Source organism: Myotis myotis, unplaced genomic scaffold (genome assembly GCF_014108235.1).
Source record: "Myotis myotis isolate mMyoMyo1 unplaced genomic scaffold, mMyoMyo1.p scaffold_m19_p_10, whole genome shotgun sequence".
NCBI classification, from domain to species: domain Eukaryota; kingdom Metazoa; phylum Chordata; class Mammalia; order Chiroptera; family Vespertilionidae; genus Myotis; species Myotis myotis.
In genome coordinates, this window is record NW_023416314.1 from 68,871,055 (window position 1) to 68,898,663 (window position 27,609).

The following is a 27,609-nucleotide window of genomic DNA, read 5'->3' on the forward strand; positions in this document are numbered from 1 at the left end:
ATTTTATATATTTAAATGCCATTTAACAAAGAAAAATCAACCCAAAAAATGAGTTCACGTGTCACCTCTGACATGCGTGTCATAGGTTCGCCATCACTGCCCTAGGGTGTGCTAAAGGCACAGGGACCAAGTGGGCTACAGTCTTGGGGGGAGGGCTGCAGTGGGGTGCAGGCTCTAGATGCCAGGCTGGGGCTTAAATGTGGAGGGGGGAGCTATGGGTGTCTTCATGCTCACAAGTGGCCAGGCTCAAGCCGAGGCTCTGGAGTTCCTGGCCCCTCCCGGCCACTCAAGTGCTGTCTCCACTCATCTTCCCTGCTCCGCATCCACTGAGCACCTACGCGCAGACCTGGTCCTGGGAGGACAAGCCGAGCACCTGCCTGCTACCCTCTGGCTTACGTCCTTCCAGGGCATATGTTTGGGCATAGTAAGCGCTTACTGACTGGAAGGGTGAATGAAGAATTGTGTCTCATTCACAGTGTGGCTGGAGCATGGGTAGGGTCTCCCGTGAGCATATCCCAGGACCTTTGTCGTGAGTGGGGGCCTGGTGTTTGTGTAAACACGTCCACAGCATGAACACAGGTGGGTGTTCGGGTGTACTCATCTGTGTGCACTCCTGTGTGGCAGAAGGGCACGATCCCCAGTGTACATGAGCGTCGTGTGTTCGAGGGCAAGTATCTACATACGATGCCAGGGAAACAGTACTAAGCGCCTGTGCTTCGCTGCCAGTGGCCTTCCCTGCCCCTGGTTGGGGCTCCTCCTGGAGGCTGACTCATCCAGCGGCAGGCAAAGTCTCGCTGTGGCCCATGGGGGTGGCATCCAGTCCCCAGCATCTTCCAGGGCCCTCCACAGGGTCCCCCTAGCCCACCCACACTGCAGCGAGGCCTCCCCTTGACCCCCAGCTCCTGCGTATACCCTCTGCCCTATGTGGCTCACTCTGGAGAGAAACCATCGTCTGCACCGTCTTTTTGCATGTTGCAGAACCATTTAGCAGATGAGCAAACTGAGGCCCAAAGAGAAGTGGGACCCTGTAAACAGGTTAATGGAAAGGAGGGAACGACTGCTAGGTTCTCTTCCTTCCACTGCTGGGGGTGGAGGAGGAAGGACTTGGGAAATAATCTGCTCAGGCTCACCTACTTCCTTCCTTGTAACCCCTCCTGTACAGGACACACTCTCTGTGCACCAAATACCGTAGATGCTTGTTCCTCCCTTTTTAGAAATAGGGCAACCCCACCACCAGTTCCTGGAGATTGCAGTGGCAACAGGAGAGCAGCCATGGAGTCCCTGTGGGATTGCAGGTCCTCATCCTACCGGTGACCGGGCAGGGCTGGACCCCTGCTCTCTGCCTGGCTCCCTGGGCCAGGATTTCTTTCCTAAAGGGTAGAAACCACTAGGGTTTGTGCCTGGGGGTTTAACTGAGGCCCCATGACTGACCTCCTCCTCTCTCAGTTGACCATGTGCCAGGCCCGGAGCCTCAGTGGCGTCCAGGAGCCCTGGTCCTGCCCACCCACACACAATGGGTCCTGGTGTCAGGTGGGGTGTCCCACTTAGTGTTGGAAGAGGCACCAGACGTCTGCTGGCCCAGATGTCCTGTTTCACAGAGGAGGGGACTGAAGTGCCTGATTCCACTCACTCATTGCTCACCAAACTTAGCCCGTCACCGTGCCAGGCCTTGTGGGGGATTCCGAGAAGCACTGGACACAGCCCTGCCTTCAGGTCCGGGGCGGGCACAGGATAGTAACTTGGCGATTCCAGTGCATCGGGCAGTGCTGGAATGGGTTGTCCTGACTCAGGCTGGCAGAGGAGGGCAGCTTGGGTGTGTAGTGGTGGGAAAGGCTGTCCACCAGGCGTGTAGCTCCTTAGAAGCCCCCCTCCAGGTGGGCATCCCCTTGCCCAGGAAGGGGAGGTCTCAGAGAAGTTGAGGGAAGCTGGGAGTTGCCACAGGCCCAGATCTTCTCCGGTAGCTGAAAAGCCCTTGCTGCTTCTCTCCTTTCTCCTCCCCCCATCCCCCCGCCCCCATGCCTTCTCTGGAGATCAAGAGATCCAAGTTCAAGTCCTGACTTTTCCATGGAAATAGACATGTGTCTTTGGAACAATCCCCTTATTTCTCTGATTTCACTCCCATTTTTTCATTTGTAAAACGGGACTGTTCGGGCCTGTCCTATGAGGAAGGGGAGCGAGTGGTGTTGGTGCAGAGAGGTACTGTGCCTGCAGCATCTTCACAGAAGGGGACTGAAGTGCCTGATGCCATGAGAGCGGAGGAGGTCAGTCAGGTGGCCTCAGTTAACCCCCTCAGGTGCATCCTGCAAGGTCAAGTGCTTTGGGGAGGAGGACGAAGGGCCCCACTCCCTCTCGTTATCTGTCCCCTCCCCTCTGAAGCTGTCAGTCTGTTCTCAGTATACATGAGTCTGTCTCTACTTTGTTTGTTAGTTTATTTTGTTCATTAGCTTCCACATATAAGTGAACTAAAAATATTTCTATCCTCTCTTCCTTCGTCCTTCCTTGGAATCAAGGCCTGGGGTGAGAACCTGACATCTCCTCTCCCCCGAAAAGCTCTGTTCCACTTTCCGTCCCTATGAATTTTCCCGCTTTAGGTATCTCATAGACGTGGGATCCACAGCCATGCTTGTCCTTTTGTGTCCGGCCATTTGTATATCTTCTTTGGAGAAAAGTCTATTCAAGTTCTTTGCCCGTTTTTGGATGGGGTTGTTTTGTTGTGCTGGTGGGTGTTGTTGAGTGGCAGGAGTTCTGTTCTGGATATTAATCCCTTATCAGATACGAGATTTGCAAATTTTTCCACTCATTCTGTGGGTTGTCTTTAACTCTCCAGATGGTGTCCTTTTGTTGCAAAAAGTTTTTACTAAATTTGATGAAATGCAGTTCATTAGTGTTCATTTAGTTTCCCATGCTTTCTGTGTTATGGCCAAGAAATCAGTGCTCACTCCAGCATCATGAAGAAGTTCCCCTCGGTTTTCTTCTAAGAGTTTTATAGTTTTGCCTCTAAAGTTGAGGTCTTTGATCCATTTTGAGTTAATTTTTGCCGATAGTATGAGATAAGGGTCCAACATCATTCTTTCGCATGTGGATATTTGGTTTTCCCAGAACCATTTGTTGAAAAGACTGCCCTTTCTCCATCGAATGACCTTGGCACCTTTGTCAAAGACCAATTGACCATATATCTGAGAGCTTATTTCTAGGCTCTCTGTCCTGTCCCACTGGTCTGCCTGTCTGTCCCTTGCGTGCCTTCTTAAGTAAAGTCCAGAATCCCAGAAAATAGGGAACCTTGCAAGTCAACCCGCCCCTCCCTTCCCCTCCAGGCCAGTGACTGACAGGTCAAAGAGATTCAGTTCAGAGACACATGTATTTCCCAGGAACCGGGTTGGTGAGAAGGGGTGGAGGACAGACCCCAGGCCTCTGGCTGGGCCCCAGCCAGTTCGGAGCCTCCATGTACATCCGCTGACCCTCCTGTGAGAACCTGCTTCTGGGGGAAATTCTCAGGGGCTCTTAGGGTCCACACACCTGACAGGCCCACATCTGGGACCTACTTCCTTAGGTAAGATGACCCCAGAGGCCCGCTCTGTGGAGCTGGAGGAGCTCCAGGAGGGAAGGCCTCTGTCCACGCCACCCCCCTTCACTCCGGCATGTTGCCCTGTGAATACAGTCGCCCCCTCTTATCCATGGAGGGTACATTCCGAGACCCCCAGCAGGATGCCTGAAACTGCAGATAGCCCTGAACCCTACTTACACTATGTTTTGTCCTATACACACACACCTATGATGAAGCTTATAAATTAGGCACAGTAAAAGACTAACAACAACAATAAAATAGAACAATAATAACAATATGCTGTCATAAAAGTTATGTGAATGGCTCGGGGGCCATTATTAAGTAAAATGAAGGTCACAGCACAAGATTTTATCACACTGCTCAGAAGGGTGCACCATTTAAAACGTATGAATTATTTCTGGAATTTTCCATTAAATATTTTTGGGCCTCTGCTGCCCACGGGTAACTGGAAGTGTGGAAAGAGGGGCCGTGGATAAAGGGGCTGGTGATAGACAGGACTGCTTGAGCCTGTCACCCAGCGGGTGTCAAAGGCAAGCTTCAGTCACAGTTTCTAGTATTCCTAGAATCTTCTAGAAACTTCGTTCTTTCCCCAGTTGGGCTGGAAGGCTGCCTAAAACTTCAGGTGCCTCCGGTCTGGGGAGGCTGGTGTAGCCGGGACCTGGAAACAGATCTCCGCTGTGCACTTGGCACATTGGTTGAACTTTTCCCCTTAGTTTCCTTATCCCTAAGGTGGGGGTAAGAATACCTACCTTTCAGGAATATTGTGAGGATTCGTAAGGGGACGTGGGCAAGGAACTCAGGACAGTTCCTAAAACAGGTCAACGTTAGCTGTCACTGTCGAGGGGGTTTTGTGGGAACTCTGACTGTGTCGGTCTGGTCAAAACTGTAACAGACGGTTATCGCTGACCTCAATGCACAAAATTGGAAAATTATTACTTGAGCTACACTGTGTGGTTAACAAAATCTTTTCAAATATGGATGAGTGATGAGAGGAATGAGGCTGGCTCTCTGCCTCGCATGAGGGCAGGAGGCATCCAAATCCGGGGAGGGGCACCCCTAGGCCCCTCAGATCCTATAGACCCCCTCATCTCCCCGCTGCTGCACCTTGTACCCAGGCAGCGTGAGCGAATGTCTGTTCTCTGTGTTCATCTGGCCTCCACCTTCAGACCAGGAGGCCCCCAAGGGCGAGGCTTGTGCGCTGTTCATCTCTGTGTGGGCACAGCTGGGCACAGAGAATGGCAGGGGGTTCTGCACCTTCTCTGGGCTCCGGCTGGCCCCCCTGTGATAGGGAGCATCTATTCAGTGTCGCCCAGGGGCCAGGCCTGACTGGGATCTCTCACTGAAGCCTTTTGGGAGGTGCTAGCAGCCCGGATTTACAGGTGAAGAAGGGGAGAGCCACCCAGGGCCACTGTCCCTGCTGTGAACTCGGCTCAGGCCCCCTAGCCAAAGTCAGGCCTTTCCTCCCCACGCCTCTGCCCCGGGGGCTGATGCCTGCTGCCTGGGTGGCCTCACGCCTGTGCCCATCAGACAGGACCAAGCACAGGACGCAGTTGGGAGGGGTTGTCAGTACACAGCCCACCGCCTCCCTCTGCCGCTGACATGGCCACGCATCCTGACTGCCCAGGCCCCACCTCCCCCTCCTTCCAGAGCCTTCCTCAGAACCAGCCCAGGGCTGCTCCCACGCGTGGGAGGAACCAACAAACCCCGCCCCAAACTCCTGATCACTGACCACGTGAAATGGCCTCCTGGTCAGCTCCGCATCAGCATCTGGACCGACTTGGAGAGGCACTGCCTGAGCCGACATGGCCCTGAGTCACTGCGGTCAGTTTCTGGAATGGCCACTCCCCACCCCCAGTCTCAGGTGGTCTGAAGGAGCCACAGGACGCGCCCACGGAGAAACTTGTCCTTGAGCACTTGAACGTTCACACGCCCACGTAAGAAAGTGGCCCAGGTGTCACCAGGAGTCTAAGTAGGAGCGAGGTTCCTGTAAGTCATTCACAGTGGCCTGAGCGCGGTCTGCTGGCCCGTGAGCCGCACGGAGCTCAGTGCAGCGACGAAAACGACAGTTTCCATCGCGTGGTTGTGTCTTCGAGTTGCCGCCTCAGTCAGTCCAAGTGTGTTTATGTGCGGGTCTTCCTTAAACATAAACCAGAAGTTGCTTGTTTGTTTTTAATATTTATTTACTTGTTGAAAGTATTACATAGGTCCTCCTCCCCCCCTCCCCCCATTAACCTCTCCCAGCCTGCTCCCGTCTCCTCCCCGCCCTCCCCCGAGGCCCTCACCACCCCACTGTCTGTGTCCACAGGTTATGCAGATATGCAGACAAGTTCATTGGTTGATCCCTTCCCACCCACCCACCCTCCCCTGCCTTCCCTCTGAGGTTCAACAGTCTGTTCATGCTTCCGTGTCTCTGGGTCTATTTTTGTTCATCAGTTTATTTGGTTCATTAGATTAAACAGGAAGTTTTTTAAAAAAAAAATACTTAAAATGAAGTTAACATCTGATTTGTACAGTGGTGACAAAGGCTTCGCCCCATGTAGTCTTCGTTGTATCGATGCGCAATGGGCCCTGATTGAGGGGGCCCTGGCGGCTACTTTGGACAGATGGCTGTAAGTGTCCATGGCAGCTGGACTGGAGGGGGACCCTGAGCTGAGGAGAGTGCACCTGGGGAAGGAGGCACGCGTGGGTGAGACGTTTACAGGTGGAGTGATTTTGCTCAGTTCTTACAGCTACACTGGCCTAACTTGCCCCCAAGTAATAACTATTAATACATCACAGCCAATTCCCATTGGGAGGCGCAGTCCTGAGGGTCCATGTGAGCACTGGGGGGCAAGGGGTCTCGTCTCCATATCCTGCCTGTGAGGTGTGGGGTGGAGCTGAGCTCTGGGACTTATTGTGGGGGTGAAGGGAGACTGTGGGAGGCTCCCTCTGCCCCTCTGAGAGTGGACCCCGTGTGGGTCAGCTCCCCTTCCCCTGCCAGGTGCCAGGATCTCCTGCGGGGACTGGAGGCAGGGCTGGGGGAGGGGCCCTGGACGGGCCTGGAAGGTGGGAGCTGGGAAACCTGCAGTGTGTGAGAGGAGAGCAGCTAAGGGCAGTTAGAGTCCCTTAGACTGAGGTCAGGAGCCCCACCCCAGTGAGCATCAGGAAGTGATATTCAAGTTTAGCCATAAAGGGGGCTTCTCATGGTGACCCTAAAGCTCAGTGTAGCCCTCTGCGATGGAAATCTCTGCTGGGACTCCATCGTATCTCCCCGGGGCCCGATGAAGCCTGTCTGCTCCTCCCAAGAGCCCGGCTCTGAAAGAAAGACACCTCGTTGCCGCCCTGAGAGGCAACGGGCACCACGCTGGGCTTGCAGCTGGACCGCTGGGCTTCAGCCCCAGCTCTGCCCCCTCCGAGCTCTGTGATCTCAGGCAAGTTATTCAACTAGTCTGACCTCAGTTTCTTCCTCTGCTAAATGGGCAACAACACTGACCTCCTGGGCATCTGGGGAGGATCTTGCACAGCAGTGGATGGTTCAGCACCGCTCAGACACAAGGGATTACATTATTGTTGTTTCTGTTATTGTCAGCAGCCCCGGTGGGAGGCCCCGAAGGCTTCTCACTGGGTCATTTATGACCAATTTGGGGAGTTGGGAGTGTCCTGTTTTACCAGAAATGGAACATGCCTTGCCAAGACCTCTCTGGTTTTTCAGCACTCAGTTCAAGGCCATGCATGGCTGAAACGTCTCCCCACCTTTCCCACCAGGACTGCCTGCTCCTTCCTCTCTGTGGACCTGCTGTGCCCAGGATGCTCTTGCCCATCGGGCCTGATAACCCTTGACCTGTCTGTCCCCTCCATGAGGCCATGACTAAGGGGAGGCCCTGGGGAGGTGTTCAGTGAATGAACAAGCAGGTGACCCAAGGATTTGATAAATGAAATCTAGACATAGCATGTGGGAGAAGACAGGGAAAAAAGAATTCAGGGCATAAGCTGGGGGTGGAGGGGACCTAGGACCGGATGGAGCAGGCTGGGCAGGCTGCAGGCAGGACAGAGGGCCTAAGGGACACTGGCTAGTGGACTTTCTCCCCCCGCCCCCACCACAATTTCTTAAAAATATTTTTTATTGATTTCAGAGAGGAAAGGAGAGGGAGAGATCATTGATTGGCTGCCTCCTGCACGCCCCCTCCTGGGGATGGAGCCTGCAACCCGGCATGTGCCCTGACGGGGAATTGAACCCTGACCTCCTGGTTCATAGGTCGATGCTCAACCACTGAGCCCTGCTGGCCGGGCTGCCCAGTTTTTTATTGTGCTAAAATACACATAACAAATTTACCACCTTCGTCATTTTTAAGTGTGAGGTCAGTGGTATTAAGTGTACTAATAATGTTGTGCAACCATCACCACCATCCATCTCCATAGCTCTTTTCATCTTGTAAAACTAAAACTCTGTACCCCATTAAACCACAAGTCCCCGCCCCCATCACCCAGCAACCCCGTGCTGCTTTCTGTCTCCATGAACTTGACTACTCGAGGTACCCCATAGCAGTGGAGTCCTGCAGGATTTGTCTTTTGGTGACTGGCTTCTTTCACTCAGCGTGATATCCTGACGATTTATCCATGTGCCAGAACTTCCTTCTTTGAGGCTGAATAATACTCCAATGCACTGCATACGCCACAGTTTGCTTGTCCATTCACCCACTGATGGACACCTGGGTTGTCCCCGTGTATTAGTTGTCGGTAGGTTTTCTATCTCACCACTTTTTTTTTTTTTATACAAGGAAACCTCACTCATTTACTCTAACTGTAGAAAGCTGAAATTATAATAGGCTCAAAAAATAAAATATTTTTTTTTAACTAAGTTCCAACAGTAGCTGGACCTCACCGAACAAAATACTGCCTCCTACAGGCCTCAGAGGAGCTGTATGGGGACCATGTGCTCTGAGTGAAAGTGAAGGTCTCCGAAGGGCCGGGAAGGAAGGCTTGTTCCCAGAGTTGGCATCTACCTTGTGATTTTAATGACAAAATCACAAGAGGCCGTGGCCGGTGAGGGGTAGGTGGGAGGTTGCTAACTGAACTCCAGTCTGGGTGCTGTTCAAAGGATTACAAATACAGGTTCCGAAGTAGGATTCCTGGATAAAGTGGTTTTCCCCCATTTATCCACATTCTTCTTTAAAACAAATTATTATATTAAGTTAATTTCAGACTTTAAGAAAAGGTTTACAAGTACAAAGAATCCCCAGATGCCCTTTATGCCAATTCTCCAAATGTTAATATTTCATCATATTTGCGGTATCAATCTCTCTTGCATTCTCTCTATGTATATATTGTATCTATGTTCATAATATGCATATGAACATAACATATCCATATTATTTCTTTACGAACTTAAGAGAAAGTTGCAAACGTATGCCTCTTTACCTCTCAGTACTTCAGTATTTGGAAGAAAATGAATGCAAACCAAGACATAATGTCAGGGAGAGAACAAGAAAGAGATAGTTGGGTATAAGCTGGGGGAAGTTGGAGACCCTGAAAACAAGTCCTGAGAAAAGGCACTGGTCCACACTGGCGGTCCCAGGTGTCACAGGTTCTATCGGGGCCAGCACTGAAGGTGGGCTGTGATGGGGCTGACATAGAGGCATCTGGGGAAGCCATTTTCCTGAGTCCCAACCATTTCCGCTTCCTCCTTGACCTGTGTCCTGGTGCCCTGTCCCAGTCCCACACAGGATACCCACCCCAGGAAGGTCCAGAGGAAATGCCCGGGCTTTGGGTTCAGACCCTAGATCTGTCTCTTATCAGTTGAATGTTCTTAAACAAGTCATTTACTCCCTCTGGCCTCAGTTTCTGGGCCTGTGGAATGGGCATATTTCACAAAGTTGTAAAGAGTCAGTAACCGTGACCGTGATGGGTGATAGACGTCCTAGGACTGGGCAGAGCATGAAGCACAGCTCCTGGTTTTTAGGGAGAGCTCAGTGCTCATTCGGTTTCCTTCCTTGGCAATGGGAAACCCCCTCCACCCTCTCGACCAGAAAAAGACCCCCACCTGCCTGGGCAGGAAGAACAGAGAGCGCTTCTGTCTGCAGCCGGGTCTCTGCTGAGTCTCCCTTGGGAAGAACCCACAGAAGAGTTGGCATCCAATCTGCCAGCCACATGGAAAGCCAACTAGGCAAAACACCAGGGGCCCTGGGGAGGGGTGCGTTTCTCAGCTCATTTGCAAGTAGCTGGAGGGGCAGGACTCCCAGGCTCTGCAAGGGAAGCAGCTCCGGAATAGAGGGAGTTCCAGGCAGGCTGCTACTCGCGCGGGTGCCATGCGCAGGCTCCCTCTCTCTGAGCCTGTTTTCCTACCTCAAATGAGGATGCTCAGACCACCATGGGGGCATTTCGAGAGGATCAAAATGAGTCAAGAATGTGAAAACCCTCAGAACTAGAGGAGGAAATGGCTCCGTGGGGAGGAGCAGGGACCCACCTCACCCAGCTGTGTCCCTTGTGGTGCCAGGACAACAGCAGACACATAGCAGGACTGAGTAACTGCTTGCGTGGCAAACCCTCCCAGGTAGGGCCTGGGTCTTCAACCAAAGTTATAGAAACTTCATCGGGGACTGGGGCCCTGAGGCACCACCTTTGCCCAGAGAAACTTTATTGGGACGGCAGTGCCTCCTAGTGGCCAGTGTGAGCAACTGCAGCCTTGATTCTGGTCACCTGGGAGTGTGGCTCTACCACCTTCTGGCAGGGGCCAGGGACCCCACCCTGGGGTGAGCAGAGCATCCCAAGACCCAGTGACGCCTCCTCTTAGCTTCCTGTAGAGGCCGATCCCTCTCCACAACCCTCCCTTGCCCCCCGCTCCCTGGCTGAGATTTGAACAATACTGATTGAACTGAGGAAACGGAAAAGCCAAGCGTTCTGTCCCCGGCCACAGAAGCTGCGGGGCCACCTTTGGTCTTCATGGCCTGCCCTGTGGCTGGTTTCCTTGCGCCCCCCCATTCCACACGGTCTGCTCTCTCACCCGATGCTGCAGCCCCCCCCCCCCCCCCCCCCCCCCAAGCAGAGTGTGCCGAGGGACAAGGCCTGGGTCGCTGTTCTATGGAGCCCTAGTTACCCTCAGCAGGGCGGACCAAGCTGCCCCAGTGCCCCCAAGGGCAGGAGCCCAGGCGCTGGCTCAGGACCCAGCAGCACATCAGAGAGGCCCGGCTCTGAGCTCCTGAGAGTCTGCTGGGGGCGCAGCCCCATGAATCAGCCTCAAAGGCAGGGAATTCAGTGCTGAAGAGGGGAGCCCACCCTGGAGTCAGGTTGGGAGAAGGGCCACCTTGGAAACCCAATAGAAGCAATTCACAAAAATAAACCCAACCGAGGCCGTTCACAGCAAATGAAAGGTTTAACTTCACTGGTTATTTCAGACGTGAATTCAAACACAATTTTGCTTTTATCCATCACACTGGCAAAGATTTAAAAACAGTATGGCCCTGCAGCAGCAGGCACGCTGCTGGTCACTGAGGAAGTGGGCACGTCTTTAGAAGACAGTTTGGCCGTGTCGTCCTAGGTCTGAAGGTGTGTGCATGATTTAACTCGGTATTGCTAGTGCTTGGAGCTGCTTCTAAGGAAACCATGAGGGTACTGAGGGCTTTAATGATAAGGATGGTCATTACAGGCCTGCGATAATTTCAGAGAGTCAGAAACCTAGCAGCAGCGGATTGATAAGATAAAATAGAGTTTGTCTACGTGGTGAAATACTATGCGGCCATGAAAAATGATGTGGTGGAAGAATATAGAACAGCATGGAAAGATGTACAGGATAGTCTTAGGTTAAAAGAGACTTACAGAAAATAGGGTCTGTGTGTATGAGTGTGTGTGAGTGTGTGTGTGTGAGTGTGTGTGAGTGTGTGTGTGTGTGAGTGTGTGTGTTATCCAAGAGGCCTCGGAGTCACAGAGGGGCCCAGTTTGTGAGGATGTGGCCAGTGCCCACTGCAAAAGGGGGCTTTCTCTGAAGCTTCTCCCCTTCCTCCACCCCATTCCAAGTGGCGCTCATGCCCCTCCTCCCAAGCGGTGCCCATCATCTACCCAGAGCAGGCATCACTGATGGCTGCTTTCAAATAGCATTTTAAAGTGATAAAGGCAATTCCTGTTCATGGTAGGATAAACAGAAATTAATTCAAACCAGAAACAAACAAAAAAAGGAACAAAATTAACCCATATACCTGTGTTCTTGCCTCTGGAAACTTTTAGTATTTTCTAAGGACAGATACTCCACCCACCCACCCCCTTTCCCCATCTCTCAAATGAGATTTACTAATATATTATGAACATTTTTCCAAGTACTAAAATGCTATTCTTCTATAATGTCGGTTTCTTTCATTTGTTCATCAAATGTTTAGTGAACACCTACATGCCAGCCACAATGCTAGGCAATAGAATGAAGGTAAACAAAACAAATATATTCAGATATACTCCCTTATTTTATGGAAGGGACAGAGAGACAATAAACAAAGGGGAAAAAAACAAATACGAGGTGTACCGGTTAATAATGCCGATTTTTTTCAACAGGTGGAGTTACACATATGTTGACACTAGTAAATACGTAATAATATGTGTCAAATGCCAAGAAAGAAACAGTCTGCAGGGGAAAGATCTTCCATTTATAGAACCATCGTCCTTAATTTAACCAATGTCCTTTCCCAGACATCCCGGTTATTTTCAGGGTTTCTGTATAATAATGCCATGATCAGCTTTCTCTCTAGTTAATTCTTTGCGTTCATCATAATCATTCCTCTAGGATAAATTCCTAGAGGTGGGATTACTGGGTGAAGACATACAAACTTTTTACTTGCTTAGTTTCCCTTAGTATATTTAAACACAATTCTGTACTTTCTTTACTCACATCTCTTTTATTTTTAAAATAAGATACTGTAAAATTTAAATTTGGGGGGGAGGTGTAAGTTTTATGAATTTTAACACATTCCTGTACAGATTGGGATACCGGATGGGTCCACACACCAGTGTCACCTTTTGTGGTCAAACCCATCCCCTCCCTCGACCCCGGCCACCAGCGGTCTGTTCTTCGTCCTAACACTGTTGCCTCCCCTGAATGCCATACGATCAATAAGTACAGTGATACATTGCCTTCATTTTGAGACTGGCTTCTCTTAAAGACCATAACCTGCCTTTGCGAGTCAGGCATGCCATGGCCTGTATCAACACGTGTTCCTTTGATCCCTGACCAGTGCCCCATCCCATAGCTGCACCACAGTTTGCTCAGCCATCCACATTCAGGTTGTTTCCAGTTTTGGTGCGATTATGAGCAAAGCTGCTCTAAACGTTGCCTGCAGATTTGGTGCCCCCCCCTTCCCGCCCACCGAAAATGTCTTCGTTTCTTTCGGGCAAATGCCTGGCAGTGAGACTGCTGGGTCGTGTGGTCAGCGTATGGCTCTGACACGGCCACACTGTGCCCACCAGTGACGTGAGAGTTCCAGTTGCTCCGTGTCCTCGCCAACACTTGGTATCGTCAGGTTTTGCATTTCCATTGCGGTGGGTGTGTAGTGACACCTCAATGGGGCTTTTCGTCTGCACTTCATGGACTGTCTGTTCACGTGCTCTGCCCACTGTTTCTGTTTTCTTTAAACAGCACTGTCACCTGAACTCCACAGCTCACTCAGGTGTCACCAGCTTCCCCTAACGTCCTCTTACTGTTCCAGGCCCATCGAGGAGACCCCTGGCCCTGAGTCCTCTGGCGTCCTTAGCCCCTGTGGCTGGTGACAGTTCCTCGGACGGCCCTTGTCCAGAGAAGCGTGTTTAGGGCTGGGGCTGGTGCGTGTAGGTGACCAGGAGCGCGGCGTCACCTGGTGGCGGGCCGGCCCGAGCACCTGCGCCTCCGCCCACGGTCCTCTGCAGGCGGGCAGCTCCATGGGGCACGGACACTGCCCCCATCGGTGCACACGGACAGGCTCCACGCGTGCTCGCTGAAATGTCGCTCCTTCCGCCTTCCTTACCGGGCCTGGAGCTAAACTAGGGCCGTGGAGCTGAGCTCCGGGCAGAGCGCGGTGGCAGAGGAGGTGGGCCGGGACGTGATCGATGGGTAACCTTTGACCTCCACCCCACCCCCACACGACTGTTTGGACAGCAGTGGGTTTAGTCACTCTCCTTTAAATAGCATGAAAGGGCTCACGCTGGCCTGTTTTGTTTAAGGAGATTACATCGGCGCTGTGCACTCTGCCACAGGGGGTGTGAGGCCGGCTCACCCGAGAGCAGAGGGAGCAGAACGAGCGGCATGTCCCCTCAAAGCAGATGTTTGGAGGAAAAATAGCTGTAATCAAAGCCAGGGAGGGTACAATTACTCAGGCCTCTGAGGCACACACTCCATATGCAGGGCCTGGGCACAGCTACACACACACACACACACACACACACACACCACCCATGTCCATACCCACCCATGTGTATTTGCAGGATGTTTGCCTACACGCACCCACACGCAACAGCACACACATCCCACTTGCCCGCACAAGCACGCGCGCTCCGCAGGCAAGTACACATAGGTCCTCACCCATTCACCACGGCGGCCGTGCCACACGCCCGAGGGCGCACCCCGGGCACACGGAAGGAGAACCACGCAGGGGCGTCCGGCACCCTCTCCCCAAACGGGTTCAGATGTCCCTTCTCCTGAAACCACAGTCGTAAAACATTCTTTTTAAATCATAATCATAAAAAAGATTTGCAGTCACCTTTGGAAACCTCTCAAAGGCTTTCACGTCAGACAAAGGTCAGGCTAGATTAGAGTGACGCGTCTGGGTTGAACCAGGACAAGTGGGCAGAGGGTAAGGGGATGAAGAAAGCCCACAGCCAGGACGGTCCGGCGGTGGACCAGGCGGCTCCCAGGAGAGGCTCCGGCCTGAAGGAGCTCAGGCAGAGGCCCCAGGGCCCTAGGGGCTGCGGATTAAGGACAGAACCTTGAACCGAAAGTTCCCACTTCATCAGAAGCGGGCGCTGGAAGTAGCATTTACCTAGGAGTGTCTGCAGGGCAGGCGGTACCGCCATGGCCACCAGGGCCTGCACACCTTCCGTGGGGCCCGCGGTGCTCACACTCCGTCTTAACCACCTTAGTGATTCTCCTGGGTGGCCTGGGGGTCATTTCCACATCGGGACATTCCACAGGGAAGATGCAGATCAGGATTTCAATGTATTGGGCCCCAAGGCCGGGCAAAGCCCACCGTGGATGGGGTGTCAGCACAGCGCCCTTCGAAGACCTGCCTCAGGGAGGGCTGGGGAGGCGCCCAACTGCAGGCCGGTGACCTGGCCCCGGGTAGGGCTTGCGGCTCCTCGGCCTCGTGCCGGTGCCGGGTGCCATCGTCCTGAAGGCGGCGGCCCTGCAGCCTGGCCAGCGGGCGGACTCCCAGGGACTTTTCTCCACCCGCCACAGCAGCACGGTGGGTGCGGAGCCGCTCCTGGCAGATGCCCGGCTGGGGTTCCTGGACATTGAAACGCCTAAGTCCGTCTCTGAGCCTCGGCCTCCGGGCCCCCCGGGAGACGGGGGAGTTGCAGGAGCTCTGTTTTCAGGGCCACCTCACTGAGAAGGGCACCCAGGCCTCAGGATGCCATGCCGATTCCACCAGCCCCGTGGGATCATCTAGTCAGAGAACAATTTGCTGGCACCATCCCTGGCATCTGCCCATCTCAGGCTCCATACTCTCAGGGCCACCTGAGGAGCAGCGTCGGGAACTGAACCTTTACAGTCAGGAGCTGGAAGACTTGGAGGAGGGGCAGCCGGCTCTCAGTGCCCACAGGGCTGTCCTGGGGAAGCCTGGAGGTGTAGAACCAGGACCAATGCGCCAGATCTACAGGAGACAGACAGGGGCTGGACCTCAGGACGGGTGTCCAGCTGCCCTGGGGGCAGTGAGCTCTCTGTCACCAAAGCCAGGGCAGCAGCACCTGGTGGAGATGCTGGGGGTGGAAGGAGGCTGAGCTAGATGCCCCGAGTCTGGGACATTTGGACCGAGGACCGGAGAGGCCTTGGCTTCTCATGCTCCCAGCTGGGTGGCCACAGAAGCTCGGGGAAAGCTCCTTTGCTGTCTAAGGACGGAAAGCAAGGCGACCACCCATCAGGACTGAGATTGGGAGGCTCTTCTTCCTCTTTGAGCACCGGAAGCACCAACTTGCCAGAGTCCCGGCATCTCCTGGCCTTTCAAGTCAGCTGACATTTGCCTGGACACAGACATGCCTACCACACCCCCCTCCCCATCCAGATCCCAAGGGGAAGGTCCATAGTCCCAGGGTGGGAAGGATTCTCCACCCCACTGAGGCGTGACACCCCCTCTCCCTGCTCCCCCCACTCCCGAGGGGGCATGCCTGCCCCATCTGCAGACGAGACTGATATGAAACAAGTCCCCATGAAGTCATGGGCAGACGGGGCTGGGACTGGGGTGGAGCGCAGACCTCCCAGCCCTTGGTGTGGTGTCTGCACACAGACAGTGCTGTCTCCCCCTCTCCGCCCCTCGCTCCCTCTCAGCGGGTGGCTGGAGGTGGGGAAACTGAGCTCTGACTCCTCACCCAGAAGACTGGCTGTTCTGCCGCCTCCCCCCAGCTAAGCCCAGCCCAGCACAGCGCGGAGGGGTTTCTCTCAGAGGCCTCATCCTTGCTCCCTCATCCTTAGGCGGCCCTTCTGCCCCAGGACAAGCTGAGCAGGGCTCCTTGGCTGTGGGAGGCCCGGGGTTCCACTGCCCCTACGCTCTCCTCAGGGAAGGCCCCAGGAGCCGAGAGGGTGAGCACACATTCCCCCCAGTTAAAACCAGGACTTTGGGCAGGTGCCTACCAACCCTCCATTTCTATAACATGGAGTTCCTTCTGCTCAGCCCATGAGGCTGTGCGGGGCGGTCCCAACCCTAGCCCTGGGGCCAGAGGGCGCTCTAAGGGTCCATGGGGTCCCAGGATGGGGCCCAGGGAGCAGGGCGAGGGAAGGAGGGCTAGGGGCTGCCCCTGCCAGTCTAGCCTACAGGAAGTTGCATAACAGAGATGTTTATTTTTGGTGAGGCTGAGTGGGAATTCTTCTCTTTAAAAAAAAAACCCCAAAATATAAAATGTATTTGTCTGCCAGGAAGATAAATATCTTTGCTGAAAGCTCTTGGCCCAGCTGCCAGCTGCAGTTCACATGAAGCTGTCACTGAGGCCTGGCAGTGTGTGCCGGGCTCACATGGTGCCACGTGTGATCCCGTGGGCCGGCCCACCCCCTGGTGGCGTCAGCGCTGGCCGTGACCCCGAAATGTCTTCCTGGAGCAGCTTCCAGGCTCCCTCACCTCCACCCCCTGGTCTTCAGTGCCTTGGAGAGGGAGGTGAGAATGACAGACGACATGTCCCTCGAAGCTCCCCCGGCGTGAGGAGAGCCCCAGTGCACCCACAAAGCCTGGCGTGAACCTGGAGCCTCAGGACCTGGGCAGGGTCAGGAGACCTGGGCCAGAGGCATCGTCCCAACACGTACTGCCCACTGCTTGGACCTGGTCCCAGAAGAGGAAACCGAGGGTCAGAGTGACCCTCATGCTTGTGGCGATCAGAGCTTGTGTGTGAAAGGTCTTGTCAGACGCTGCACACATGTGCCTCATTAATCTGTTACGCTATCTAACTGCACAGAGTTACGGACCGGGACTGCGGCTCCGAGAGGGGCTCACACCCCTGTCTGCAGACGCCATCCCGCTCCCTCCCCACGGTGCCGCGCGTGCTGACGCACTCAGGGGCTCCAGTGAGGGTCTGCCCACTGGGAGGACTTCTCCAGGGTCAGTCCTCTGCTGTTTGCAAGCCCAGACCGCACTGGGAGTAAGGACACTGGCAGAAGCGTTCGCAGCCGGTTCTGTGCCGCGTGCTTTAAATGGTGGCCTCTTTAATCCGGCAACTACCCTGTGAGGATACCTATCCTCCTGGCATCTTCAGCCCCATTTTACAGAGGAGGAAACTGAGGCACAAAGAGGCTCGGTGAAGTGTCCAAAGCACACAGCTGGAGAGTCATCCCTGTGGGATTCATACTGAGGGTTGGGCTCCAGAGCCCTCGCTCCAACCCCTGAGGCCCCTGTGTCTGCCCAGCTGCTAACTGGCTCTTTGGATGCAGACAAGCTACTCCCCACCCCACCCTCCCACCCCGGCCTCTGCCTCCTCATCCTTGACCTGCATGGGTTGACTGGTCCTTTCCAGCTTCCAAGAACCGGTGGCCAGAGCCCCATTCTGACAGACAGACAGCAGTGGCTGTGGGCCTGGGCCTCCAGCTTTATGTAAATCTACCAGGGCTCACCTGGAGGGGGCAGGACGCTGCTTGGCCAATTGGTGAGACCAGTGTGGAGGGCAAGGGGATGCGGATTTTTGGAGAGGAATCTCCGCAATTCCTGCTGAACCTCCAAAAGGACCAGGCCGGGAAAAGAAGGGCATTTCTGCCTGCCTTGATGTTGGCCTCTCCTCCTCACCCCAAGCTCAGTTGAGCCAGAAATGACCGCTGAATGAGTTTTCCCTTCCATCTCAGGGGTCCAAGGCACTGACACATCCTCCATGCCCAAAGGAGAAGTTCTGGCAAAGGGGGGCCTTCTAGAGGGAGGAGACTGGGCTCAGTAGGGTGGGAATTAAAGGTCATAGAGGCCATAATTGACTGATCCAGAGTCACATAACATTGATGCTGAAAGGGGACCATTTTGAGATGAGGATAAAGTCTCAGAGAGGGAAAGGAACTTGCCCAAGGTCACCCAGCATGGTAATGGCAAGCCAAGATCAGAACCCAGGCCTCCCGACCTCACATCCAATGAGACAAGGCAGGGGATGGCACCCCTGTCCCTCCCTCCTCTCTTTCTTGATTCAGCCACTGGTTTCTGACCTTGTTTCCTTCCCCCTCAGCCAAAGAGAGCTCCCTGAGTGAGCCAGAGTTGCCGCCCGACTCTGACCCCGTGGGGATGGACAGCAGCTACCTCAGTGTGAAGGAGGCTGGGGTGAAGGGGCCCCAGGACCGGGCCAGCGCCGACCTCCCCAGCCCGCTGGAGAAGGCTGAGTCGGAGAGCAACAAGGGCAAGAAGCGGCGGAACCGAACCACCTTCACCAGCTACCAGCTGGAGGAGCTGGAGAAGGTCTTCCAGAAGACCCACTACCCCGACGTGTACGCGCGGGAGCAGCTGGCCATGCGGACGGACCTCACCGAGGCCCGCGTGCAGGTCAGTGAGGTGCCTGGGTGGGGTGGGAGAGCAGGGCCTGCCCTTGGGCTGGTGGCTGGAGCTGAGACTGACGGACTGCCTCTCAACTACCCTGTCTTCTCCTCGTCCAAGGAGAGCCCCAGAGGCTCCCAGCCCGCCCCTCCGGCCCCTGCTCCAAGTCTGCTTTTGTCCACTTTAACATTGGCCTCTCCCTCTGGTTGGAGCAGGAGTGGGAGAAGCAGGGCCCTGCAGGGACGCAGGAAGCCTGTTATCTCTATTTAGGCTCTAAGTGGTATGAGAGTCTACGTGGTTTCATAAAGGAGTAAATGACTAGTCTCTGCTATGGAAGACTGTCTCTTAGGAAGGAAACAGGGTAAACTTAGACATCACAGCAGCCCCGTGGGCAGAGACCGAGAACAATCCAGCTCTTCCTTCTGCCCAGGACGGCCACCTACTTCTCTGTCTTTCAGGTCCCACTGTATACGCCTCTTTTGAGAAATCTTCTTGACCATTATGGTGATAGCAGTGGCCCTCTCCACCGCCCAACACAACACAACAACATCCAGCACAGCTCAATCCAATACAACCCAACTCAACTCAAACCAACAAAACACAACACAACTCAACACAATACCACCCAACACAACTCAACACAACACAACACAACAAAATCCAGCACAGCTCAATCCAATACAACCCAACTCAACCCAAACCAACAAAAAACAACACAACTCAACACAATACCACCCAACACAACTCAACACAACACAACACAACACAACAAAATCCAGCACAGCTCAATCCAATACAACCCAACTCAACCCAAACCAACAAAACACAACACAACTCAACACAATACCACCCAACACAACTCAACACAACACAACACAACAAAATCCAGCACAGCTTAATCCAGTACAACCCAACTCAACCCAAACCAACACAATGCAACACAACTCAACCTATCCCAACCCAACAAAATCCAACACAACTCAATTCAGTACAATCCAACTTAATCAACACAATGCAACTCAACCCAAACCAAGTCAACTCAACACAACACAACACAACACAACCAAACAAGGTTGCTTACTGCCACATTATCCTATTTTATCTTCTTTGTAGAAATTACTGGCTTAAATTATTTTATGTTTGTCTCCTCCCACTAGAACAGTGGTTCTCAACCTTCCTAATGCCACGACCCTTTAATACAGTTCCTCATGTTGTGGTGACCCCCAACCATAAAATTATTTTCGTTGCTACCTCATAACTGTAATTTTGCTACTGTTATGAATCATATTGTAAATACCTGATATGCAGGATGTATTTTCATTTTACAAATTGAACATAATTAAAGCATAGTGATTAATCACAAAAACAATATGTAATTATATGTGTGTTTTCCGATGGTCTTAGGCGACCCCCGTGAAAGGGTCGTTCGAGAGAACTGCTGCACTAGAATATGAGCCTTTGAGGGCAAGCACTGTGTGATTGTTCATCCCTGTATTCCTACCAACTAGAGAAGGCCAAAATCAGAGAAACAAAGGCAAAAAGTAAATATTTGTGGACCAGTGGGCCTCATTTGTCCAGAGAGGGTGTCCCTGCCTCCCTGCATGAAATTACAGCAAAGAAAGAACCAGACGGGAAGCCAAGACCTCTGAGTACCCCAACCAGGTGACAACACTTAGACACTAAAGCTCAGGCGTCAGCTTCACACAGAGTGAGTATCATGCTCAGCCTGCTTCCCACCCCAGAGCTTGTTAGAAATAGCAAATAAGGTGTTGTCAGATAGCAGGTTTCCCCCTCAGTGTGCTTAGGGAAATCAACAGCTTGAGGAAAAGGGAATTGTTTTTGCTTTTTTTTTTTTTTTTTTTTTTAGCAGCACAGCTCAGCTCAGCTCAGAAGGACTTTCAGTGCTGGGACAAAGAACCCTTCCTTACTCAGCAGACCCAAGGGCGCCCCCTGTTGCATTAGTTCACTAAGGAGTCTTAGCAGAGCTCTTCTAAGGCAATACAGGCTTCATCAGTCTTACCTTGTGGAGGGACAGGCATTTGTCATTTAGTCCAGAATCGTTATGTACGATGGCTAATGTGGAAAAGGACTGGCAGTTTCAGTAAATACGTAGCCATCCAGAAGTGGTTCTGTACCACAGTGATTGTGAACAGTGGGGTTGTTTAAGCCTTAAGTTCCCGAGGGCAGGCTGTCTGTTGTTCGCTCTGGCCCCAAGTGAATGTTTGGGGAAGGAAGACAGGGCCGGCTTTACTGGGATTCCAAAAGCCCTCTCACACCCACTGTCCAGGGATAACCAACCACATGACCTCACGTGCTCAGAGTCTGGACAGGAACCCCAGAATCTGGCCTCAGCTCAGCCAATGGATTTGGCAGGAGTGGAGAAGGGGTGGGCTGGATGTGGGACATTCCTGTAGGTGCTGTGTTGGTGTGGGATTAACCGGTTCATTTTCTGTGTAGGATGTGTGTACATATATGTGTGCTGTATGTGTTCCTAACAATGGATGGGAGTACCCAGGGGTAGAATTCACTTAGTATTGAAAGAAGGATGGCCCTTCCAGTACAAAACATGGAAATGACACTGGGGCACGCCTAACATTTTTTGGTCACCACCATCCAGCTAAAATAGTGTTCTTTCTGCGCGCGCGCACACACACACACACACACACACATCTATGCCTGCCCCCAAAAAGGAATTGAGGTAGCTTATAATTGAAGATTTATTATTTTCACCTAAGAACAATTTCATAAAATGGGAAGGTAATTACGTCAAAAATCTAGGCTTAGGATCATAGTTGCCGCTGAGCACAAAGTTCGCCTCTGAGCTTCCTGGCAGCCAAGGCAGAAAGGGAAACTCTGAAGTGTTGCATGTTTTCTGATCTAAGGGGGCGATCATAGAATTATAGGCTATTAGTGCTGGAGAGGACCACCTGGTCCTCTCATTTGATAACAAGGAACAAGAGGCCAGCAGGGGAGTGACTGCCTGTGATCAGGGGACGCAGGAACGCGACGCGGTGGCAGTGTTGAGACTAGGACCTGAGACTCCCAGGGCCTATTTTGCCTTAGTTTGCTGCACTAGGACACGGGCCAGGTTGTTCCGAGACGTCTTTGTATAAAGGCCGCAGGGTGGGTGGGATGTTCATGTGCGTCAGACCTCTGGGTTGAGCCCCGAGCCTGGCAGTGCCCTGGGGGCAGGGGGGATGGTGATGGAACCCCCTGCCTGCCTCCGCTCAGTCTGTTTGGGGCCCACAGCCAGCTGGTGGGAAGCCAGGTGCCTGGGGCAGAGTGGTGGTGGGACAGGAGGAGGTGATGGGGGTGCCGAGATGGACCCTTCCTGGGAAGAAGCCGGGGTTTGGCCCTGCTCCAGGGGGCTGCAGGGGCCGCTCTCTGTGTCTGGGATTCCAAGCTGCACAGCTGGTGTCTGAAGACAATAAGACAGAGGCCTTCCCCGCCCTGGGCCACCCCGCCAGGGCCCCAGATGGGCTGCGGTTAGCAAGGCCTCTGCCAAGAAGGTTGGTTCCTTGGGGAGAGGTCTGTGCCGAGTGGGCCCATGCTGGGGGGCCTGGGAATGGGGTGGTCCTGGGGTGAGACACACAGAACCTTGTCGCCTGCTCTCCTGGTGGTGTGCAATGGAGACACCCTGGGGCACAGAGAATGGGGGGGGAGGGGGGGCGGGGCGTGTGGCTCTCAGAGCGCCAGGCTCTAGGGGTCAGAAATAGAAGGACACAGAGCCTCAGGACCCACGAATGTCTGCACAGGAGGGGCCCGTGAGGATGCTCCGCCACCACCCCATTTATGTGTGAGGAGGTTGCAGACCAGAGAGGCTAACTTAGCTTAAGCCCCGATCTGGGCAGAAAGCTCCAGCCTCGCGCGCACGGGGTGGGGCCCAGGGAGGAAGGAATTGCAGGGGGAGGTGGCAGGTCTGCTCCCAGCAGTCTGCTCCCCCACAGCCGGCCACCTCCCACCATCTCCATCTCCAGCCCTCAGCCTGACCCCGATCCCCTCCCCTCCCCAAGCCAGTGCTCTCTCTGCTGCCTCTCCCTCGCCTGCTCATCTATCTTCCCCGATAACCAGGTCTCCCCTCTCCCGGCCTCTTCCTCCCCCACACTCAGCTCCCCCACATTCCATCCCCCAACACTCTGCTCCTCCCCTCAATCCCAGGCTCCTTTAGGGACACTGGCCTCCTCCCTCCTCGCTCCGCGTCCCTCCCAGCCCATCCAGGCCTGCTGAGGCTTCACCAGCACCTCTCCCTCTGCGTCCCCACACAGAGACCCGAGTCCTCAGACTCCGGGAAACCCCAGCGGCGGCAACTAAACCTCTTCTTGCCTTCTCCCCGCCCCCAACGAAAGAACGGAGCCATATATCTTGATGCCTCCAGTGGGCTTCTCCCCTCCCCCTGGCTCCCCCCACAGAAAGCCCCGAGAGGTGGCGGAAGGAGCGGAAAGACGGGGCTAAGCCTGCAGGAAATTAAACATGAAATGAAAACAAGCTCCTCTGATGCACTCGCTCATCCTGCCCCCAGCCCCCCATTCCAGGCCGCTGATAAAGGGGGATCCCGTTTCAGTGGCGCAGAGAGGAGATCTGACCCGCCCTTGGCTCCCAGCAGGCTCTGGGGCAGGGCTGAGACCCCAAGCCCAGGAGAGGGCCGGTCTCCAGGGAGGACACAGGAAGACAGCTTCTCCTGTACCAGTCAAGAGGGGGAAAGGAGTGACTGAAAGAGACGTCGGCAGGCGTGTGTGTGTACATGCACATGTGCATGTGCATACGTGTGCGTGTGTGTGTGCGCGCATGGTGCGTGTGTGTATACTTGTGCACATGCACACTTGGAACTGGGGGGAAGGGAGGTGCAGCGCACACTACCTCCTCACCCCACCCTTCCCACTCTCACATGAGATACATATACTCCATCTTTCTTGAGCCTTTTCTCTAGCGAAAGACTAAGAAAGGTCAGGAACTATAAATAAGCAAATGTGGAGCACTCAAAAAATGGACAGAGTTTCCCATCTGTCTCACGTATGAGGCATCACCCCTGGGAGATGTCAATACAGATATTGGCCCATTTTCCAGATGCGGAAACGGAGGCTGTTGGCAGTGCCAGCGCTCCAGTGGGCACCCCATTCCCGGGCGACACTGCAAGCCTGTACAGCAAGCATGTCAAACTTGCAGCCTGCAGGCTGCATGCCTCATTTATTTGAGTTTGATGTGCTTGCTGTACAGACTGCCCCTTGGGAGCCCATCTACCGCCTCTGACTCGGCCCCAGGCCATCCCTGGTCTGGAAGCGGATCCCTCCTCACCCCCTCTTCCACCTGGTGACTCCAAGCCAGGCAGGGGTCACAGGCCCCGAGGTGAGCTCTTGCCCATGAGCCTTGGGAAAGTTCTCAGCTGCCAGGAGTGCCCCAGCCACCGCCAGAGGTTCCAGCCCCTTCACCTGCCTCGGAGACCACCCTCCTCCTAGGCCCCTGTCAGGCCAGCGTTCCACCACCCATGCTCAGTGCCAGCCGGCCCTCCTCACATCAGGCCCCCCTTCTGAGTGAGAGCTTACAATGGCCGCGTCTGCCTCTGCTGACAGCACCAGGGCAAACCCCTCCACTTGGCACCCGAAGCCCCCCCAGTCTGACTTCTGCTTCCTGGTTCTTTTCTCCCACCACTCCCCAAACAGGGCAGCCTGCCTGGTGTCTCTAAACTCAGGCCTGGACTCTCCTCCCACTAGCCAGCACTCAAGGCCCCGCTCCAGCCCTCCCCTCCAAGAAGCCGTCCCTGACCAGCTGAGCCCTGTAATCCACAGGCCCTTTAACATGGGGGTTTCAGAGCTGGGAGGCTGTTTCCCACAAGAATGACGGAGGCGGAGTCAGGAGGGGGCTGCATCTGGCTGGTAGGCCACAGGGAGCCACAGGCTGTTCAGAAAACCACGTGTGTGGTGGTCTAAGCAGGACCATTTTCTGGAGGGGGATTCGTACTTTTATCAGCTTTTCCACGGCAGATTGAGCCACACCTCCCCATAAATGCTCATGACCGAGACACGTTTCGTGTGTGTGACACTTGCTTGCTCTAGATCCTGAAATGTAGCAAAAATGAAGTTCCGGGCCAGGGTCACGCCCATGGTTGGTTGGGGGTAAACAAGCTGCCTCCTTGACTCTCAGCTTCGATCATTCTAGATGGTAAGCCCTTGGGGATGCACACTGAAGCAGCGCTTCCCGGCAGCCCCATGGCCTGCTGGGCTCACGGTCACTGCTAAGGGCTAGGCCTCTGACCCTACGACACCCGCTCTGCCCTGCAGGTCTGGTTCCAGAACCGGAGGGCTAAGTGGCGGAAGAGGGAGCGTTTTGGGCAGATGCAGCAGGTTCGAACCCACTTCTCCACGGCCTACGAGCTGCCCCTCCTCACCCGCGCTGAGAACTATGCCCAGGTAAGTCCCTGCCCCAGCTGCCCGCTCCGACCCCCACCCGCGAACTCTGAACCCGCACTTCGGAGAAGGACTCAGGTCCCCTGAGATGGGGCTCATGGCTTCCAGGTCCCTCAGGCCCAGTGCAGCTGTGTGCCCTTTACACCAGAACGTGGGAGGCCAGAGCGTTTCTGTCCCACATGAGTGTTGCCCCAGGCTTGGCTGAGTCCCAGCGCCACCTCCCATAAATGCTTAGAGGGGAGTGGGGCCCGGAGGTGGAAGCTGGGGAGAGGAGAGGGATCACAGCTGCATCCAGCCCAGCCCCCACCGCTGCCTGGGCACCCTCCACCCCTTCCCCCCGGACATGTGGGTGCCCAGCTGGCTCCACCCACTCAGTCGCTGCGCTCACCTCCTGAGGCTGCATATCTGTTTGAGTTCTGAGACCTCAAGGGCGTCAGCTCTGAGATCCTCAGCCACTGACTTTGGTTTCTGGGAGATGTAGGTCCCCACTGCCCACGCGCACCCCCTCCACACCACAGCCTCCCAGCCCAGAGCCCATGTTCCCAACACCAAGCTCTCCACTGATCGGGTACCTAGGAGGCCCTGGCCTGGGAGGACCCGGAGGTAAATCCAGTCGCTGACCTCAAGGGGCCCACGGACAGAGAGACAAAGTCCGCAGCTGTGTCTCCGTTCAGGAAGGCAGCGGCTGAGGCGGGCTGCCATCGGCTTAGCTGTGGCCCAGCCTCTCACTGGACCCCTGATGAAGTCTGAAGTTTGAAGCAGACAGAACTTCTGTCTGCTGCAGGCCTGGCCCCGGGAACAGCCGCCAAAGCATGCAGCCCAGGCTGTTCTGGGGGCGCCTGGGGGACCTTAATGCTTAGAGAGGCTCCCAAGCAAACACTCGAGAACGGCTCATCAGGATGCTGGGCTCCTAAGTGGGGAGAGGTCATTGTGGGGAGAGGTCACTCAGGGGGTACTCCTATGTACTCCCCCGCCCCAGGCAGCTGGTGACATCTCTCCCTCCTCCTCCCCAGATTCAGAACCCGTCCTGGATCGGCAACAATGGGGCAGCCTCACCAGTGCCTGCCTGCGTGGTCCCCTGCGACCCGGTGCCAGCCTGCATGTCCCCTCACGCCCACCCCCCTGGCTCCGGGGCCGGCGGCGTCACCGACTTCCTGAGTGTCTCTGGGGCTGGCAGCCACGTGGGCCAGACGCACATGGGCGGCCTGTTTGGAGCGGGCCTCAGCCCAGGCCTCAACGGCTACGAGCTCAACGGGGAGCCGGACCGCAAGACCTCGAGCATCGCGGCCCTCCGCATGAAGGCCAAGGAGCACAGTGCGGCCATCTCCTGGGCCACATGACAGGGCCCCTCCCGCCCCATCCCGCACCCTCCCCCACCTCGGGGCACTGGCCACGCCCATGCTTCCCAGGCCCCCAGCCTCGCGCCCGACTTTCCTCTTAGGAACCTGGCCCGGGCCAGGGGCCTGACCCTCAGCACTTTCAGCCACCCCAGGTCGGAGGCCCCGGACGGCTGGGAGGGAGGGGACAGCAGGCCCCTGCCCCTCCCTGCACCGAGGCCGAGACCCCTGCTCCTGGCCAGGGGCAGCGGAGGAAGCCGAGGCCGGGGTTGCGGCTTCGCATCCATTATAAGCTGAAGACCCTCTCCCCAGTCCGGCTCCTCCATCCCGCCTGGTGTGACCACTGCGTCAAGTTTAAATTCCCGCCAAGACCCAGTGGCAGCCACAGTGCAGTCACGTCCGTCCATCCTTCTGTGTGGTCCCCGGTCACCGGGCCCAAGACTGTCTGAAGAACAGGCTGCCCTGCAGGGTCAGCCTCCCGCCCTCCCGGCTCCTTTTCTCTTCCTAACACCCAATGAAACCGGACCTCCTGGACCCCAGGCACCTGCCTCACCATCACCCAGAATGGAGGAGTCCCCGTCCTGACTGTCCCCAGGCTGCACACGCCCAGAGGGAATGAATGGGCAGAGGAGCCGGAGCCAAAGAATCCAGCTGTCACCAGCAATGCTGACACGCAGGCGGGGGACGCACCCCGGAAACTCTGGATCTGGGTGAACTGCAGGGGGCGGATACAGACCGCACGGTACCCACGGTGCTCAGGGGAGAAAAGCTTCCGGAGAGAGAGGGCCACAGGAAGGTGTCGGTGGGGGCCGGGGCTCGCACACACACTTCGGCCTCTGGCCCCTGACGTCCGGTTGTGGGCAGGGTGACATCGACCGTGGCAGGTGGGGCAGGTCTGTTCTCTGTCCCATCAGGCCCCTCCGGGAGGGTCTTCCTCCCTCCTGTCCCACCTGGGCACTCACTGGGGCTGCTGAGCAGTGACTTGGCGTGGAAGGACTTACACCCGGGACACTGGAGCCAGGGCCTGGGGGCGGCACAGGGTCAGGAGGGCGTGCAGGATCTGCTGGAGGACCTGTGCCCACGCTCGGTCTCCAGGCTGCCTTCCCCTCCTCCGCCATCTCTGGCACACCTTCCAGAGCCTTCCAGGGGGGTGGGGCTCCGTGGTCTTCCAGGCACAG

The 27,609-nt window shown here is 55.1% G+C and overlaps 1 protein-coding gene across 1 annotated transcript in view; it reads left to right on the plus strand.

Moving 5' to 3' along the window:
* The window catches only part of ALX4 (ALX homeobox 4), a 33,359-nt gene extending 6,925 nt beyond the window's left edge, over positions 1–26,434 (plus strand). Inside the window, exons 2-4 of the mRNA XM_036323917.1 lie at positions 18,392–18,702; positions 24,969–25,097; positions 26,108–26,434. Of these exons, the coding sequence (XP_036179810.1) occupies positions 18,392–18,702; positions 24,969–25,097; positions 26,108–26,434 (767 nt within the window). The remainder of the gene's footprint in view (positions 1–18,391; positions 18,703–24,968; positions 25,098–26,107) is intronic.
* Positions 26,435–27,609: the final 1,175 nt, after the last annotated feature.